This window comes from Canis lupus, chromosome 2 (assembly GCF_048164855.1).
Source record: "Canis lupus baileyi chromosome 2, mCanLup2.hap1, whole genome shotgun sequence".
NCBI classification, from domain to species: Eukaryota; Metazoa; Chordata; class Mammalia; order Carnivora; family Canidae; genus Canis; species Canis lupus.
This window is the reverse complement of record NC_132839.1, coordinates 58,226,158-58,244,767: the sequence shown is the minus strand read 5'-3', so window position 1 is coordinate 58,244,767 and position 18,610 is coordinate 58,226,158. Positions and strand designations below refer to the sequence as shown.

At 53.1% G+C, this 18,610-nt stretch overlaps 1 protein-coding gene across 2 annotated transcripts in view; it reads left to right on the top strand.

Moving 5' to 3' along the window:
• Nucleotides 1-18,610, top strand: part of CEMIP (cell migration inducing hyaluronidase 1) — a 138,987-nt gene that overhangs the window by 84,067 nt on the left and 36,310 nt on the right. For both annotated transcript variants that reach the window (XM_072801885.1, XM_072801881.1), the window contains exons 4-11: nucleotides 64-202; nucleotides 932-1,168; nucleotides 4,028-4,207; nucleotides 6,813-6,883; nucleotides 7,656-7,751; nucleotides 8,331-8,452; nucleotides 12,173-12,305; nucleotides 13,081-13,272. In XM_072801885.1, coding sequence (XP_072657986.1) covers nucleotides 64-202; nucleotides 932-1,168; nucleotides 4,028-4,207; nucleotides 6,813-6,883; nucleotides 7,656-7,751; nucleotides 8,331-8,452; nucleotides 12,173-12,305; nucleotides 13,081-13,272 — 1,170 coding nt within the window. The remainder of the gene's footprint in view (nucleotides 1-63; nucleotides 203-931; nucleotides 1,169-4,027; nucleotides 4,208-6,812; nucleotides 6,884-7,655; nucleotides 7,752-8,330; nucleotides 8,453-12,172; nucleotides 12,306-13,080; nucleotides 13,273-18,610) is intronic.

The following is an 18,610-nucleotide window of genomic DNA, read 5'->3' as shown; positions in this document are numbered from 1 at the left end:
CTCTGCTCGAACCTCACCCCAACACGTGTGTTCTTGAACCCCACCCCCTTCCCGTGGCTTTAGGAAAGCTGGTCATTAAAGACCACGAGGAGACGATTGTCCTGCGTACCCGGCACATCCTGATCGATAACGGAGGAGAGCTGCACGCTGGGAGTGCCCTCTGCCCCTACCAGGGCAATTTCAGCATCGTTTTGTATGGAAGGTGGGCAGATAGCTTCTGGGGAGCGGGCCGGGGGGTCAAATGCTACTCTCAGATCTGATGGGAAGGCGGCTTTCCAAAGGGGAGAGGCAGGCACGAAGGCAAGGCTTTAGTGCGAGACGGGAATCATCCTTATAGACTGCCAGGTGTAACCACGAGCAAGGCAGCCGTCGGGGATCGGGGCGAGCCGAAGCTTACTAGGTGTATTGTTTCTCATGGCCTGGGTCCACGTGTAAGGCACAGAAGTCCCTGCCAGACTTTCAGCTGCCTTTCAGCCGTGTCATGGCTCGGGAAGCCTCTCGGAATATTTATTTAGCCGGTTATGATGGACAAGATAAAGAAAACCTCCGCACGTTATTTGCCTCTGGCTCTGCTCCCTCTTCGAACTGTCGAGAGTCCTCAGAAGCAGTAGCCAGGAGTTCACAAGGGTCTGCAGCCCATGGCCCGGTGACTCCCCCTCTGATGTGGGCCAGAATGTGAAACACTCAGAGCTGGGAAGGAGTGCCAATGTGTAAACTAGTGATAAGTGGTTCTGCTTGGCCTTTTGGCCTCATTGTGCTCTCGGGCTTAGGAAGGTCTGGTGCGCGAAGCTACTTCTGCTGGCCTGGCGCAGTCCCCATGCATGACCGGTTCTTCGGTGGCTGCAGTGGGGGCAGTGCAGTCCTCTCCGGGTTGGGCATCCAGTGAGGACATGGGCCTGCTGACTTTGGGGAGCTGTTCTCTCTCTTGTAGGGCCGATGAAAGTGTCCAGGCGGATCCTTACTTTGGACTGAAGTACATTGGGGTCGGCCGAGGAGGCACCCTTGAGTTACACGGACAGAAAAAGCTCTCATGGACATTTCTCAACAAGACCCTTCGCCCGGGCGGCATGGAGGAGGGAGGCTATTTTTTTGAGAGGAGCTGGGGTCACCGTGGAGTCATTGTTCATGTCATCGACCCCAAAACAGCGACAGTCATCCATTCTGACCGGTAAGGTCTGCCTTCACTTAGACACATGGCCCTTCATTCCACAGGCACGTACAGAGCCTGTGCCCTGGCCAGATGCTGCTCTGGGTGCTGAGATGGAGCAGCGAGCCAGACAACCTGGAGGAATTATGTCTCTGCCTCCCTGGGCATTTGCCCAACGAAGCTGCATTAATGGGAACAAGCAGACGTGCACACATGTATGCACAACATCATTTCAGCTCGTGATCATTGCCAATTAGAAGAGAAAGTCATAATGAAATGGTGGAGGGCAACTAGGGAAGGCCACTTTGCATTGATTAGTCAGGGTGGGCTGGTGTAAAGAAGCAACATTTGAGCTGAGAATTGCAGGGTGAAGATGCGTCAGGGATTGGGTGTTCAAGACGGCAAGCAGCAAGTGCAAAGGGCCAGTAGTGAGAGGGGCATGGTGGTGTGGAAACACAGAAGGGCCAGCAGAAGGGTGGAGGTACAGGGCAATGGCAATGTGGTGCAGGGACGGCAGGTTTTTCGGCAAGGGCAGATGCACCTTGCCGGGCACCGTAATGAGGTGGGTTTTATTCTAAGTGGGACGTGAAGCCCCTGGAGGGCTTCAAGAAGTGTCTGATCTGATGGGAAGGACATCCTGGCTGCTGTTTAGGACTGTGTGGAAGGCAAACAAACATCCAGAAAGCAGAGGTGGCGGGGCGGCTTTGGCCGTGGTCTGAGGGCGAGGGGCCGCCGGCCAGGACGTAGGCAGGGGCTATGGCAGTAGAACGGGATGAACTGGAGAAATACTTACGAGGCACAGATGGCAAGGCTTCCCTGGCTTTCCTCGGCTCTGGCGGGAGCTAGCGCTTCCTGCAGGTTCCCGGGTTCCTGTCCTGGCCCTGCAGAGGCTGTCCCTGGGTACTCGGGGGGCAGGACCCACCAGGAAGGGCACAGAAAAAGCTTCCCTTGCCCTCAGGCAAGGAAGCAGACACCCAGCTGCTCTGCTGCTGCTGGATGGGGCGGTGGGGTGTGGGGTCTGCAAGAACGGGGTGCAAGCCGTGGGCGCCCACGGGAAGCGGCAGGGAACCGCCATGACATCGGGGCAGGCTGGGCAAGACTCGGGATATTGGACGATTGTTGGACTTTGTGCAAACCATCATGTGAACCACTTCACCGGCCCTCTGTAATTTATCTTCATGACCCACCCCCCCTCACCTAGTTGATTCTGTTATTATCCATGTCATACAGACAAAAATACCAGGATTTGGGGGAATCCATTTGCTCTGTGTCACAAGGCCAGGAAGTGTCAGAGCTGAGGTTCACACCCAGATCTGCCCACACCCTTCACCCTGTATGTCTTCCTAGTACCTGCCTTGGCCTGGGGCCTCACGATCCTCAGTGCACAGGTAATGTGGGAAGCCAGGATGAGCCTCTTAGACGCAAAGTACGTCCGAGAGTTCTCCCTCTGGACGTGAGAATGGTGCCCTCCCGCGGTGCCGGCCCCTGGGCGCTGCCTCTCCTGGTGAGCTGGCCTTCAGCTGCGTGCCTTATTGAGCTGCATGAGGAGACGTCATCCCGACAGCTGGTGTGCAGGTTCCAGAGACGGGACAGCTACTCCCTCCAAATCTACTTTGGTTAAAGATGTGTCTGGGTCCTTGAGAACCTGATAGGGGAATGTGTGTGAGGAGACCTCTTAATAAACACGACGCACGCATGCATGCAGATGCAGGCTCCGGTTACCTGAGAAGGTTACCTGGAGGAAAGAGAGCGTAGGTCAGCCCTTACGAGGTAATGGCCAAGAAGGATGAGAGAAAGGCCAAGAAGGATGTGTGAAGACATGTGGTGTCATCATAGCTTGGAGTCGTGCTAGTTGGGCAGCAGGTGGCCCTTGGGGGCAAGGGGCAGGGGGAATGAGGTTCCTGGGCCCCAGGCATGGCCAGTTTGCACAAGCACTTGCAAACCAGTCTGAGGATCAGGAGCATCAACCCCCGACTCCCAGCACCTACCCAGCCCCTCCCCCCTCCCCCTATACCACCACTGTTTCCCTTTCCCCAAATCTTGGCCATTCACACTGCTTTATTCCCCTAAATCCGCTTTAGAACAGTTCTGCTTGTTAAACCCCAAGACTAATTCTTTCAGAATCTCCATTATAACTGTACTGAATCTTTAGTCCCATGAGGGATAGCTGGGGGTCATTACAAAATTGTGTCTTCTTTATAAAAGCTCGTCATGCGTGGTACAGATATTTGTTTAAAATCATGCTTAGTGGGTATTTTCTGTGTGTGAAAGTGGGTTACCTTTGTTGAGTTTGGGAAGATCGGTTTTTAAACATTTTTTTAAATTTTTATTTATTTATGATAGTCACAGAGAGAGAGAGAGAGAGAGAGAGGCAGAGACACAGGCAGAGGGAGAAGCAGGCTCCATGCACCGGGAGCCCGACGTGGGATTCGATCCCGGGTCTCCAGGATCGCGCCCTGGGCCAAAGGCAGGCGCCAACCCGCTGTGCCACCCAGGGATCCCATGAAGATCGGTTTTTAGTGTCATAAAAGCTATTTTCTTTAAAAATCACAGCCTTTGGGGTCTATGGATGGCAGGCTAGTTGTTGTAACACATGCCTGTGTGCTCAGAACTCCCTTTCTTGGGGCTGCTGTCAGGACTATTAAAACCCACTCTTGGGCAGCCTGGGTAGCTCAGCAGTTTAGTGCCACCTTCAGCCCAGGGCCTGATCTTGAGTCCCGGGATCGAGTCCCACTCAGGCTCCCTGCATGGAGCCTGCTTCTCCCTCTGCCTGTGTCTCTGCCTCTCTCTCTCTCTCCCTCTGTGTCTCTCATGAACAAATAAATAAAATCTTTTAAAAAATAAATAAAAAATAAAACCCACTCTCTCTAACCCTTTCAGGTTTGACACCTATAGATCCATGAAGGAGAGCGAACGTCTGGTACAGTACTTGAATGCGGTGCCCGAGGGCAGGATCCTCTCGGTGGCCGTGAACGATGAGGGGTCACGGAACCTGGACGACGGGGCCAGAAAGGCCATGACCAAACTGGGCAGCAAGCACTTCCTGCGCCTTGGGTTCAGGTACCACCCACGCCCCGCTCCCACCAGGCTCAGGGACCCAGGCTACGCCCCGCAGTCCACCTTAGTGTCTGTTCTTTGCCTGCAGCATGCTGGCCTCAGTGCTGGGCCTGGGGAGTGGCTGGCAGGAAGACCCCCATCTGCAATGGGGGCGTATCTGGGAGCCCAGATTTTCTTACAAAGCGTATTCCACTCTTAAAACACAAAACATCTCTCTTTTCATGAACTCATTCGTTCATTCAGCCACTGACAGAGTATCAGCTGGACATCTGCTGTGTGTGAGCCATTCCTCAGATCAACAGCAAGCTTCATTTCCCCGTTCTTGGGCAAAGGGTCCATTGTGTGCCTTAGGGACCGGCAGGCACTTGTTTCAAGATCATGTAAGATGTCTCTGCCCGGCCCAGCACCCAGAGAGAAGGCCTTTGATGTGCTCCGCCGTATTTGGTTTGTCTCGGGTTAGCTTCATGCCTGACTTTGGCTCGCACATGCTTGGCACCAACAGGAAACCGTTTGCCCCACAGTGGCCACACCTTTTATCCTATGAATCAGTTCTCAGCTCAGGTGAAGGTTCAGGTCCTCCATCCTGTGGCTGTTTGAAGATAGCAAGGCCCTTCCCTTCCGTATCCAAGGTCTGGGGCAAGAGCCTCCCTTGGGCTCCCAGCAAAGCCGTTTTACTGGCTGCACAGAGATTCCCCGGTCAAGGCAGGGGGGCGGCGGGGGGGGGGGGGGGGGGCAGCGGGCGGGGAAATGCCTGGGTTCCAGAGTGTGGTCTCTGACAGCCCAGGGGTTGCTCCTTCTGGAAGGACCTGGACAGGGAGCTCAAGCAGTCAGAGATGACAAGGACACCTTGGTATCTCAAGGCTCCTCTGTTAGCAAAAGCTGAGAGGGCTTCCATTTCTTTGTTTTAGAAACCAAAAGACCAGTTTATTGATTTACAGTGAGAGTGAGAACCACCAGGGACTGGCTCCTTAGGGCCTGGGCTGAAGAAGGCAATGACTAAGGGCCCAGGACTCCCCCTCTGATGCAGCCTGCATTTGCAGCTCCTGGGAGGTGTGCCTGCAGGGAAGTGACTCATCCTCTCTGCATGGTTCCTGCATCTGTAAAGTGGAGGGGAGCCCGTTGGGAGGGGAGTAGATGTGATAATAAGTAACAAAATATTTGCCAGTGTATCTGACCCAAATTAAGGATTCAATGCATGTTAGCAACTGTTTTCTCCTGAGAACCAACGGCCACTGGAAGGATGGGTGCTTGCCGTATGTTGTCATGGCCATTCCCCTGGGTGCTGGATGGCAGGCAAGAATTACAGTCTTAACCCTCGTCCGTGTAGACACGCTTTGAGGGACAAACTCAAAGCATCTAAAATCAGTAGAAGAACTGAGAGGTGTGGCGGTCTGTGGTTCATTTGCTCAGAAAGCAGTTTCTGAGCAGATATTGGCACAAGGCTCTGGGCCAGACCAGGTGTGCGGAGCTTTCATGGGCAGGCAGGGGGAGAGAAGTGATAAGGAGGCCTGAGCAAGCGGGTGGGCTAAAGGCTCGAGGTGCAGAGCTGCAGGTGAGGATGAGGGCAAGCAGGTCCCCTGCGAGAGCCTGCAGGTGCAGAGGCCCTGGGATGAGCGTGTGGCCCCGGCCCTGAAGACTCGGGAGGCACTGGCAGCAGAAGCGTGTGCTCGGCGGGGAAGGGGCCAAGATAAGGCTGCCGAGGTGGGCACAGGAAGGTCTTTCACTCCGTGCCCCGGGACCTTGGGCTTTCATCCAAAGGGCAATGGGAAGCCATTGAAGGATCTTTTTTTTTTTTAATAATAAATTTATTTTTTATTGGTGTTCAATTTACCAACATACAGAATAACACCCAGTGCTCATCCCGTCAAGTGCCCCCCTCAGTGCCCGTCACCCATTCACCCCCACCCCCTGCAATTGAAGGATCTTAAGCGAAGGAGTGACCCAATCAAATCCCTAACTTCAGTCAAGACTTACTTTCCAAAAAGAAAGATCAGGACAAAAATAATGAAAGCTCTTGAGTACCGTAATCGATGGCCATCTTATATAAGGGGGGGAGAGGGAGACAGACATGGGGGGACCTTCCTGCCTTATAGTGTGGGCTCCCGCAGAGGAACTCCTCCCCCTGCTTTCCCTCCTCCATTCCCTAGTGTGTGAGCGAGAGGCCTCTCCTCCCCCTCAAGGCCTGTGCGGGGCCCCCAGGTCGCCCGGCAGGACCCCTCTGGCGTCTCCCTGTGCTTCCCTCCGGAGGAGGCGGGCATCCGGGAAAGAACGTTTCTCTCCTGGAACCCACGTCCTGCTTTCCTAAGGGCATCAGAGCACTTGCTTCAGGACCTCGTGGGGCCTGGTGGGTGGTAGGTGGGCCTGTGGGCTCGTGTGTCTGTGACCCGAACCCCATCTGCTGCCGGAGTGGGGCCGAAGAGGCTCACGGGAGGAGACTCAGCACCTGCAGAGAGAGGCTCCTGTTGTCGGGCAGCAGGGGAGCCGGCCAGCGGGCTGATGGCCCCGAGTGGCGGGAGGGCTGCTCGCTCGCGGGGCTCCGTCTCAGCCCTGCCTCCCGTGCAGGTTCAGACGCGCGAGGAACTTCACTCTCTGTTGTTGCCTTTTCCAGACACCCTTGGAGTTTCATAACTGTGAAAGGAGATCCCTCTTCTTCGGTGGAAGACCATATTGATTATCACGGTAAGAAATAGTTGGCGAGAGGCTGAATCCCCTCCGCGTCTCCCTGACCAAGAGGCCCTGGTCGTTGTGAGCCGCAGAACATGGTGGAACCACCTCCCAACGCCCCTCTTAATTGGCCGTGTTACCCGAAAGTGGCGAAAAGCCAATCACTAAGATAATATTTACATTTGTGGGGCGCCTGGGTGGCTCAGTCGATTGGGCGTCTGCCTTTGGCTCAGGTCATGGTCCCAGGGACCTGGGATCGAGGCCCACATCGGGCTTCCTGCTTGGCGGGGGGTCTGCTTCTCACTCTCCCTCTGCCACTTGCGTGCCCGCGCTGTCTCTCTCTCTCAAATAAATAAATAAAATCTTAAAAAAAAATTTACATTTGCAAAGAGCTCACAGCTGACTTACTCACCTAACAAGTGACCCAGGACAGATGGGAACTGGGACAGATCCAACAGAGGGAATGTTTCAAGCTAGAAAGTTACTGTGGGTGGGCCTTGACTATCTAGGGGAAGGTACTGCTGGTTCTATATTCCTAGACAGGAATTTAAGGGAGAAATACAGATTTGTCAGCACATTGAAATAAAAACTTTAAAACTGAAACAAAAGAAGGCATGATAGATAGTCTGCTTCCCTAAGTAGAAAGATTGGCCTGAAACATGTTTTGCTTTTGAAGAAATAGCTCAAGATCCCTGTGTCGGGAGCTTACTCGGGCTCAGAATTACACTCTTTGGGATGATGTAAGGGTGGGGGTGTCCAGGTGCTCAAGCCCCTGTTCTCCCAACAGGGCATCGCGGATCTGCAGCAGCCCGGGTGTTCAAAGTGTTCCAGACAGAGCATGGCGAGTATTTCAATGTCTCTTCGTCCAGCGAGTGGGTTCAAGGTGAGGAGTGTTGGATGACCAAGAAAAACCTGAGTGGGATAGAAGGCCTGGACTTCCTGTCTTTGCAAAAGAAAGATTTTTCTCTTGCACCAGTAAAACCGCTTGGTTGCTGCAGAGTAAACTAAATTTGCAATGGAAAGCTGTCTCTAATTCATCAGTCCAGAGTGGCCAATAGCCCAGGGGATGTTCTCAGTCTCGGAATATTCTTTGTGCCAAGTGATAGCACCGAACAGGAACGAGTGGGAGCAGGACAGCCCCTCTGGTCGCCCACACATGGAGACTGGGGTGCAGAGCAGCCTCCTCACTGCAGCCCTGGAGAAATGGGCTGATCATGGCTTTTATCTTTATCCTTTCTACAGTATCTGCAGTAAAGAAGAATATATTATCCTATTGCTTTTAAGTGAGAAAGTCAGTAAGAGGTGCTTTTAATGAGAAGCAAGGAGATTTGGCAGACTGCTCTGGTGCATGTCCGGACAGTGTTCACCTCCCGTTGTGTCGAGGGCACTTGGGGGCCACGCTGAATGGGACGTGCCCCCTTGGGCCCTTCCTGCCTAACCCCGCTCTTTGCTTCCTGTCTAGATGTGGAATGGACACAGTGGTTCGACTATGACAAAGTGTCGCACACGAAAGGTGGGGAGAAAATTTCAGACCTCCGGGTAGCTCACCCAGGAAAAATCTGCAATCGCCCCATTGATATACAGGTACCAAACCCAAAACAACCAGAGTTATGAAGACTGTATTTTGAAGTGGAGTCTAGATAACATGCTTTCTTGCCCCTGGAGTGGTGTGCTTCTCACAGCTCTCCCATTTTAGAGGCTCTTATGTGCTCCCGGACTCCTGGCTGGTGAGTTCCCAAGCGAGGACCCCAAATTCTCTCCTGGAGTCTCCCCCCGACTTCCTTTCCCTCCTCCTATACCTGCTGCCCTGGCCATAGCTGACAGTGCCCTGGTGTGGGGATGGTTTGTCTCTCTCAGCCTTCCTTTTCAGTTCATCTCCTTTGAGACCTTGAGAGAACAGGATCTGAATGGGACTTGGGGTGCCAGCTGAGCTCAGCCCAGATGCAGAACATGCCCAAGCCTTGTTCGCTGCTGAGTGAAACAAACACCAGCATTCATAGGATGGACAGGGTTTGCTCAGGATATTCACTGCCAGGTGCTCCTCCCAAAGAGGGACCTTGACTTTCTCGGTTGGCTCCTCCATGAGTGTGTTGAGCAAATACGCAGCCCTCACAGCTCACCACCTTTGCGGATGACCCTTGTTACTTGGCTAAGGCCCTGTCTTCACGTGGCTGTGGTGTGCTTGAGAAGGATCAACCAAGAGTGCATCACAGGTTGTAGGCTCTCCTTGGGTCCAAAAGAATTAAAAGGGGCTGACTCTCCCAATGTGCATCTTCTCCAGATTTAATTCTATTTTTTTCCTGCAACCTTGAAGATCCCAGCCTTAATTCTGAAATAGCCATAATCTTATTCCTCTGGTTCACTTGGCTATATGAAGTCCAGCCCTTTGGCAGCCTCCCCTCCCAAAGTATTTCTGGAAATCCTCCAGGAACACTTACAGAGGCTTCGGATCCCTCCCAGTGTCAGTCTTCAGGCTCCCGTGTTTAGAAGACCACTTGGCTACGCCAGCTTCTCAGAGGCATTTCCCATTTTGCCCATACCTTTGCTCCTGGCATGGACATGGGCTCCTCCCTGACTATGTCGAGGTACAACTCATCCTAGGCTAAAGTATTGGAAGGCTTGGAGGCAGCAGAGGAGACTGATTGCTGGCATACATATATATAAAATATAAAACAGTCTGCTTACCAGCTTTATTATCTCAAGACCCTCCAAGGAACACAACTCTCTATAACCCCCAGGTGTCCACCACATTCTAACGCCCAGCTTCCTTCCAACAAAAGGAGTATCCTTGACAAGGAGGTCCCTGAGTTCCAGGTCTCAACTATTGCAGATCTGGAGAGGAACGAAAGATCCAACCCACACCGCTGCACACACCCCCGCCCCTGCCCCCCCCCCCCCCCGCCCCCATGCCTCCCACCCCTCTGGGGCTGAGGCCAGATTTTGCAAAAGTGCATTCCCTGACAATACTTTGCTGAGCATCATAGCCCCTTATTAGTTCAAAACTCTCAATTCTAGAGAAGGATCTTGTTTTTGTTTTTCAAGATTTTATTTATTTATTCATGAGAGACACAGAGAGAGAGGCAGAGACATAGGCAGAGGGAGAAGCAGGCTCCATACAGGGAGCCAATACAAGACTCGATCCCAGAACTCCATGATCAGGCCCTGAGCTGAAGGCAGATGCCCAACTGCTGAGCCACCTAGGTGTCCCAGGATCTTGTTTTTTTCTTGGCAAAACAAAGGTCCGTGGAAGCAGTCAAGGGTTAATGTGAAAGAGTTAGGATGGCCCCTTCTCCCAGCTGCTGGCCCTGCACTTGCACACCCCTGAGGTGGGCACCAACTTAAATCATGCAGCCTCACTCCAGCCCTGGCTACAGACCTAAGCCAACTCACTCAGGGTCCCTAGTCCCTCTGGGCAGAAAGGATAGCCATTGTTCCCCATGGGATGAGTCTGTGGACGTAATGCAATGATATATGCAGTGCCCATACATTGCTTTATTATGTTACAATGACTATTTTAATCATACCGTTAATTATCTTATAATTATTAATCATTATCAAAAATAGTAAGAAAATTTTGTCTACTTAAGGTGGAGAGTGGCTTCCCAGAACAAGGATAGAACCCTTTTATCCTTCTCCTCCCCAAGTGAGGTCATTCTTCAGGTTTAGAAAAAGCAGGGGGTGGACAGGGAAAGCAGAGTTGAGTCGCTGTCCCCAAGAAAAGATTGTGGGATGCCGTGCCTTGAAGAAAGTCCAGTTCCATTCACTGATGTGTTCAGGCTCTGTTTCTCACCGTTGTGGGGTCTCCTGTGGAACATGCTGGCCTCCTTGGGAAACAGTGGGAGCTCAGAGGAGCTGCGCTTGATGATCCAGCGACCTCGACCTTGAGCTTGCTTCTCAAACCCTCTAAGTCTGCAACTCATGCTTCCCTGGTGGCGCTGGAGGCCACCCGAGATAATGGACGTGAGCGTGACTCTCGCAGGAAAGGGCTGGATTTTCCGAGCTCACTGCCTTCCAGCTTCCCTTTGAAGCCAAAGACAACAGATACCTGCTGTGTTCAAAATAATGTTTCTTGAAAAGCCCCCCCACCCGCTTTTTTTTTTTTTTTTTTTTAATGGTTGACTCTACTTTGCCTCCCTATTTCCCCAGCTCTGGTCCCTTTGGTCTCTGTGCCAAAGAGGACAGCAGCTGCAGCCTGGCCCTAAATTGCTTGTCTCTGATGACAGCCACGGGCTTGATGCAGACACACCCGGGCTCTGGGATGAGCCCCAGCTGGCAGGGATCGCGACCTCCTTGGAGCCTGCTCCCTATATTCTCTACCTGGCCTTGAAGCTGCTTGCCCGTCGGCCCCTATCACTGAGACCTTGCTCAGTGCCAAGCCCTGGGCTGGAAGCTGGGTTCAGAGAGACAGGCAAAAACCAGGTTCCTGCCCTCCTGAGCCCAGAATCCAATGTGGGGAGGAGACAGACACTGAACAAAGGACACTAGGCTGCGTGCCTGAAGGCCTGGGTGGGAGGTGCTGAGAAGCACCAGCTTTGCAGTTGGCTAAGTCTGGATTTGAATTTTGGCTCTGCTGCTTACTTGCTGGGTTGACCTCGGGCAAGTTACTCACCCTGTGAAGAGTCCGTTTCCTTCTCTGTAAAACCAGCGACCTCATAGTTGCTATGAAGATGGAATGTGATCATATGCATAGCACTTAGCTCTGTAACTGTAGTGGGGGGTAGGTGGTTCTCAAACTGGACTGTCCACTAGAACCCCTCAGGCCCCTTTGAAAAGTTCTGATGCCCAAGCCACACCCAGACATGCCAGATCTGAGCCTCGGAGGATGGGGCCTGGGCATGAGTATTTTTAAGGGCTCCCCACGTGATGTGCAACTTCACTGGGGTACCAGTAGATTGAACGTAGCAGGTCCTCCATAAATACCAGCCTCCTCCATTTGCAGTGGCAGCGGTGGCCGTAGGAGTTATGAGGAGCTCCTGAAATGGGACCTTCTCCCTGTAGATGCTCCATGACACACTCACCCGATGGTGAGCAGTACATGAGTGGTTTGGGTATGGAGTAGCGTAGGACCCCAGGCGAGGCACTGACCCATCCTGTGACTTCACATTGTTCTCCTTAAAACAAAACTGTTTTCTTACATCAAAAGTGATGCTCAATCATTTAATAATCCTCTTGGGCCATAGGAAATAGTTTTTGCAGCAGGGACAATTTTAGACTTGGGAGTATATGTTTATAACATTAATCATCACTGTCCTTCTTTACACGCACACAAATGATCTTGCTCTGTAATTCCCGTGTCCTTTCCAGGCCTCTACACCAGATGGAGTTAACCTCACCATTCAGGTCGTCTACAAAAAAGGCCAGGATTATAGGTTTGTGTGCTACGACCAGGGCCGAGCCTGCCAGAGCTACCGTGTGCGGTTCCTTTGTGGGAAGCCTGGTAAGCAGCTGCTTGTTGGAGACAGAGATGCAACCGCGGTTCGTTCCCCGAGCTGGCGGATACACATTGTGAGTTTGGATGCGGCTCGGTCAGCTGCCCCTGAACATCTCAGAGACACGCTGCTTCTGCCAAGCTTGCAATGGAGAGTACTTCTGTGACACAGGAGCAGTGGGACGGTTCTCAGAGCTGGCAGGAGCCAGGAGAGCCCCACCCTGCCCATATGCCTTTCAGGAAGGGGAAGGGCCAGGTCCAAGAGAACCAAGGTGCAGTGGCCAGAGCTGACCTCCCCTGCACAGACATGAGCTCGTGGCCTCTGGGTGCTATTATTTTAAACCCAGTCCCTGAGGTGCTCGTTAGAAGGGATTGGGAATGGTTGGTTGGTTCGTGGAGGCACTTGGCCATCTCCAGAAGGCAGTCATTAGGGATGAGAGTTCTTTGGGGGAAGGGCTTAGAGCTACTGTAAATAATAGTTGAGAGGAACTATATTTGTTTTACATCTTGAGCGGAGTGGGTGTGGTGAGCAGCCACATTTAACTCTAGCTAAGGAGTTGCTGGAAAATCCCCGGCCCGGAGCTAATGAATGGCTCTTTTCTGGTCGGGTTTTGTTGACTTCAAAAACCTGTCCCAAGACTGGGATGGGCTGAGCCTGGTGATTTGGGTTTGGATAGGCAAACCTGGCATTTATTGAGGGAGCAAAAGGGAAGAGGCGGGCAGTCACAAGTTTGCCAAGAACGAAGGGTTATTATATCTCAGTCCTTCCTGTTTGGGGTTACAGTGAGGCCCAAACTCACCATCAGCATCGACACCAATGTGAACAGCACCATCCTGAATCTGGAAGACAATGTACAGTCATGGAAGCCTGGAGACACCCTGGTCGTTGCCAGTACTGATTACTCCATGTACCAGGCAGAGGAGTTCCTGGTGCTTCCCTGCAAAGCCTGTAGCTCCAACCAGGTCAGAGTAGCAGGTAAGCCTTTCACCAGGCCCTCCCTGGGGTCAACGAATCTGTTGTCTGAAATCACAAGTCTGTATCAATCAGCTATTGTCACAATAATGCTGCATAACAAAACAGACCTCAAACTCTCACGACAAATACTGATTTCTTGTTTGTGCCCCTGTAGCTTGTCTAGAGTCCAGCTTCTCTAGACTGAGCTTGGTTCCAGGATGATGGCTGGGGTCAGGGCAGCTCCATGGGACTCATTCTTCTCAGGACACATTCTTCCTGTGTGGGAGGTGGAAAACTCCCAGAGGACTCCGGGCTCAGGACTAGCATGCTCTCACACTCACATCCCACTGGAGAAAGCAAGTAACGTGTTTAAGCTCAACATGAATGGGTGGGTCAGCCTATTCGTGCCATCAAGGTTGAGGAAAGGGAGTGAATATTTGTTAGACGACAATGCAATCTACCAGGAAATTTTATTTTATTTTATTTTTTATAAAGACTTTATTTATCTATTCATGACAGAAAGAGAGAGAGAGAGAGAGAGAGAGAGAGACACGCAGAGGGAGAAGCAGGCTCTGTGCAGGGAGCCTGACGTGGGACTCGATCTGGGGTCTCCAGGATCACACCCTGGGCTGAAGGCAGCACTAAACCCCTGGGCCACTGGGGCTGCCCTAGCAGGAAATTTTAAATCTCTTCCTTCTATAGCTTTTGGATCTTCCTTTTTCTTCTAAATATTGACTTTGTGGTGCTGCAATTTATATTATGTGAGGCTCCCAGAATCTCAGATTGTTAGGATTAAAAGTATAGTCCAGGTCAATTGTTATTAGTGGAGAGAGTTATATACTCATGAGGGTTCTTTGGTTATAAGCAATGGACTCCAACCTGACTATTGTAAGCAAAAAAAGGAATTCACTGGAGGCCATCAAGCTCAGGGAAGTAATGCAAAAGCTGGACAGGTTATCTGCACCAGGACAAGGTAGTGGGGTCACTTCGGGGGTCTGGGTAGTGGGGGCAGCATCCTTAGGTCATTACTGTCCAGAAGTACCCTGCCAGGTCCCCAGGACATAGTGTTCACATCACCTTCTGGGGAGAGAGCATCTGATTGGGCTGGGGGCTTGTGTGCTCACCCTCTGGCCGTACACCTTCCCTGGCATCTCTCTGGGTCTGCTGATGGGGAAAAGGTCCCTCCCCACTGAAAACCAGGGGAGAAAACAGAAGAAAGAAGAGTGGGGATCCCTGGGTGGCTCGGCAGTTTGGCGCCTGCCTTCAGCCCAGGGCGTGACCCTGGAGTCCCGGGATCGAGTCCCACATCGGGCTCCCTGCATGGAGCCTGCTTCTCTTCTGTGTCTCTGCCTCTTTTTGTCTTTTATGAATAAATAAATAAAATCTTTAGAAAAAAATAAAGAGAGAAGAGTGGCTCCTGGGCATCACAGCTCCCAGCTGCTGTAGGACCATGGCTCTTGGGGAAGCCTTAGAATTGAGGGCAGGAGGAGGAAGATGGATGGAGAAGCATAGCCCATGTATTCAAGTTATCCATTGCTTTGGAAATAAGACTACGAAAAGTCACACAATCTCTTTGGTGGGTGGGGAGGTGCTTGGGAAGGAAGGAAGGAGTCTGGGGGGTAAAGGTTTGAACCCCTGAACAATGGTAGGAGGTCCCAATCCAGATGTCGGGGGGCATGGGCCAGGGAGTAGAGCCTGCGAGGGGAAGGCCGTGGGCATCTGGGGCAGAGCAGGGTTTGCTGAGTGTGGCTAGACACACATTTGCACCTTGACAAGGTAACACGTGGTCTGCCTTTGTAATTAATCATTTGTTCTAACCCCTACTTTCTTTGAAAAAGGTTTGGGGATATTTTGCAATGAACACGAGTTCAGTGAAATCTCCATCTAGGGGGGAAAATGGGAAAGATACGTGTCTACGTAATACATTGAGGCTAGAGGAGAATACATTCAACAAGAAATGGGGGTGTGGAAGTTTGCAGAAGCTACTGAAATAGACCACATATTTGTCTCAGAGCTTCCTGACAGCCAGAGAAGAGAAAGAAACTCCACTCCAAACATCCACTCCAAAGATGACTTACTATTGTCCCATAAGAAGGAGGAGGCCAGAGGCCCACAGGGACGCCTTCCCCAGGCTCTGAGCTGCTGAGGGACTTGGCACAGGGACTGCAAGTATTTTGTACCCCCTCTCCCACCCCTCGCTTGTGCCTCTGGCCCTCCCAGATTATTTGGGACAGTCTGGCTTGGCCACATCTGCTTTTCCCTGGTTGGCCCTCAGGCATAGCTGCAGTGTGTCTGCAGCAGCGCTAGAGAGCGACACCCCCCCCCCCAAGTCCATCGCCTCCTGGGCCTCCAGAAGGTGAGAAGACAGACAGTGAGACAGGCCTGCTCAGGGCCCTGGTGCTGGGGGAGGAAAGAAGTGAGGGAGATGCAGAGCCCCCCTGGGGACCCTCACACCCCCTTGGTGCAGCATGGCCTGTGTCTGCGTCCCCCACAGCCCCGCACCCCTCCCTGCCCCCCACCCCACCCGGGAAAGTTAGGTTCAGAGTGGACCTGCCACTTTTCTCCAGGGCTTTGGGCACTTCCCTGAGAACAGTGCCGCCTGGTGGGCAGATCAGAGAAGCCCCAGGTGTGTGTGTGTGGGGGGGTCTGTGTGTCTGTCTCCGGGAGGCTTACAGGGCTCCTTTGCAGCCCCAAGCCTGGCTCTCCAGCCCCCGCCTACACGAAGCAGGGGCTCCACCTGCCCCATCCTTTCTGACGCTGTGCCTGCAATAGCAACGTCTCAGGTTCCCTCCTCCCCCAGGCTGGTGGCAGAGCAGGGGCCTGGCCTTCCCGGATCCACCCTCCTCGCTGCCCCCAAATTCCGGTAAACAGATCTTCATGCATATGAAGGATTTTTTGACAGAAAACAGATGGGGATAACCAGGTCACGAGAGGGTGTGAATCATCTAAGAGTATTTCAGGGTTTTGCCATCCGTGGCGTGAACGCCCACATCCCCTACCTGGCAGTCCTGATCCTCCCAGACCTCCTCCACTTGCACTCCCACACTCCCACCAGCCCTGCACGCCCGCTGCCCCTGCACACGCACCTTGAGGTAATGCCGCTGGTAACCTGTGTGTTAGAACCACTGTCCTTCGTGTCCATGGTTGCCCAGGGCTTTGCAGAACCATCTTGCTTGCTCCTTGTGGTCACCTAACTAGGTGGCAGCTGCCTTTTCTGCAGGACACAGAGGAGGACGCTTAGGTGCAGGGCAATTAAATGTCCAGAGTCCTGCTCCCCAGCACAGTCGCCAGACACAGGAGGCTGTCCAAATTTAATCAAAACTAAGGTTTAGAAGTCTACTCCTTAGTCATCTGAGCCTGATTACAGGTACCCAGTAGCTGCAGGTGGCTGGTAGCTGGCATCCCAGAGTGCAGTAGAGCCTCTCAGTCACCCCAGAGGTCCTAGTGGGGAGATCTGGTGTAGACCAAGCAAGTCTGTGAGGTTGATCAGAGCCAGGATTCTAATTCCAGGCTCTGGGATCCAAGGCTACCTGTCCTCCCCCATTCTGTCCCGAGTCTCCACCCAAAGAGGACTGGCCCATGTGAGGAACCTGGGAGCTCTGCGGCTAGACTGGCTCTCTGGGACCTTCTAGCAGAGCCCCTCCCCCAGACCCACGGGGCCTCGCTGTGCATGTGCATGTGTGTCTGTCCCTTCTACTGGGAGGCTCTTGATGGCATTCTTCTCTTGGCCCCTGAGTGCCCAGTTCGGGGCCTGCCCCATAGAGTGGTTTCAGGGTGTGGAGCCAGGAGGGTCAGCGAATGGAGCCCCATGTGGGGCACCTGCACAGCCCCGCTGTTCCCTGGGCTTTCTCCACCCCTCGCCTGTGCCTGTGGGCCTCCCGGATTATTTGGGACAGTCTGGCTTGACCACATCTGCTTTTCCCTGGTTGGCCCTCATGTACCAGAGCTGTGAGATTTGAGAAGCAAGGGAGGGCAGGAGAATCTGCAGATGGGATGGGGTGCAGATGGGAACGGAGGGATGCTGTCACTCTCAGTTGGCCCCTTACACTCTGCTCATGGGCCCCTGATAGAAACAGTCCCTCCGTCTCGCCAGGGGTTGCTCCCACACCCCGCATTTCTCCCACGGGACAGCCTGGAGGGGTGAGGCACTGGTGGGAGCCCTGGGCTCCTGTCTTCCCTGAGGATAGTGCCAGTGACAGCTGCATGTGGCCACTTCGGCCACATGTGTCATTTTGGCCACAGCCCGTTGACAAGCATAGCTACCTTTGAGATACCTGCTATTAATGTCTCTATTTTATGGAAGGAGAGCCTGAGATTCAGGAAGTGTAAGTGACTATTCTGGGCCTCGCAGCCATCATCTGAGTCAGGATCCGACACAGCCTGGCTCCAGAGCCACGGCCCTTTGCAGCCATCCTCCTCCTTCCCCAGCCGCGTCCCAGAGGACCGCGGTTCCCTAGCCCTCCCCCTGAGCAGATGCCTATGGTCAGCATTCTGACGACTCACTGTAGTTTAAGGGGACTGAGCCCTGAAATGCACTAGCTACAACATCCGTGGATGTGTGTCTGGGTGGGGAGGCCTCGTATCCCTGGGAACCCCTAGAAGGCACATGGAGGGTGGTGAGGAAGACCGTGATCACTGACAAGGAGCCATTGGAGCAGGATCTGGAAGGACAAAGCCATCTGCCGCCTTGACGAGGTAGAGAAGGCTGGCCCGGCTGGAGGGGCAGCGAGATAGAAGCTCTGAGATGTAAAGGAGCAAAGGCTGATTCAGGGAGAGCTGGGAACTCTGGTCTGGCTGCAGCAGCAGTGGGTGTGGGAGTGAAGACACATAAGCCCCCAGAGCATGGGGTCTTGCTGTCTGTCCTGCAGGCTGGTTGGCGGGAGCTGAGCCCCTCAGAGCTGCACAGTGAGCTCCCCTCCTGTATCTTTGGCCAGAAGGACTGAGCCTGTGCTCCCTCCACAAACTCTTCCATTAGATGTTCAACCCTTGGGAGGCTTTCCCTTTGGGAAGTGTGCTTTGTGCTGTGTCTCCCAGGACCTGGCTCCTCAGGTGCCTGACCCTTGCGTTCACTGGTTCCTGGGCACCTGTGAGCCGCCTCTAGGGCAGTGGCTGGCCATTGCTCCTTCCACCTCAGTGGAAGGTGGCTTTGCTCAGTTCAGAAAGCCTTTGAAGCTTTTCTGGGTGCTGCTGCTGTCCATTGGGGTGTCCGCTAGTTAGGAAAAAGTCTACATCCAGCTCACTCAGAGGTAAGGCCGGGCAGACCTGTGTGTATCCGTTGCTGGACTTACGGCGTTTAAGCCAGTGAGCAGGTGAGTCTCCTTCCCACCAGTGATCAGACGCTGCTCTGGGCACAGCTTTC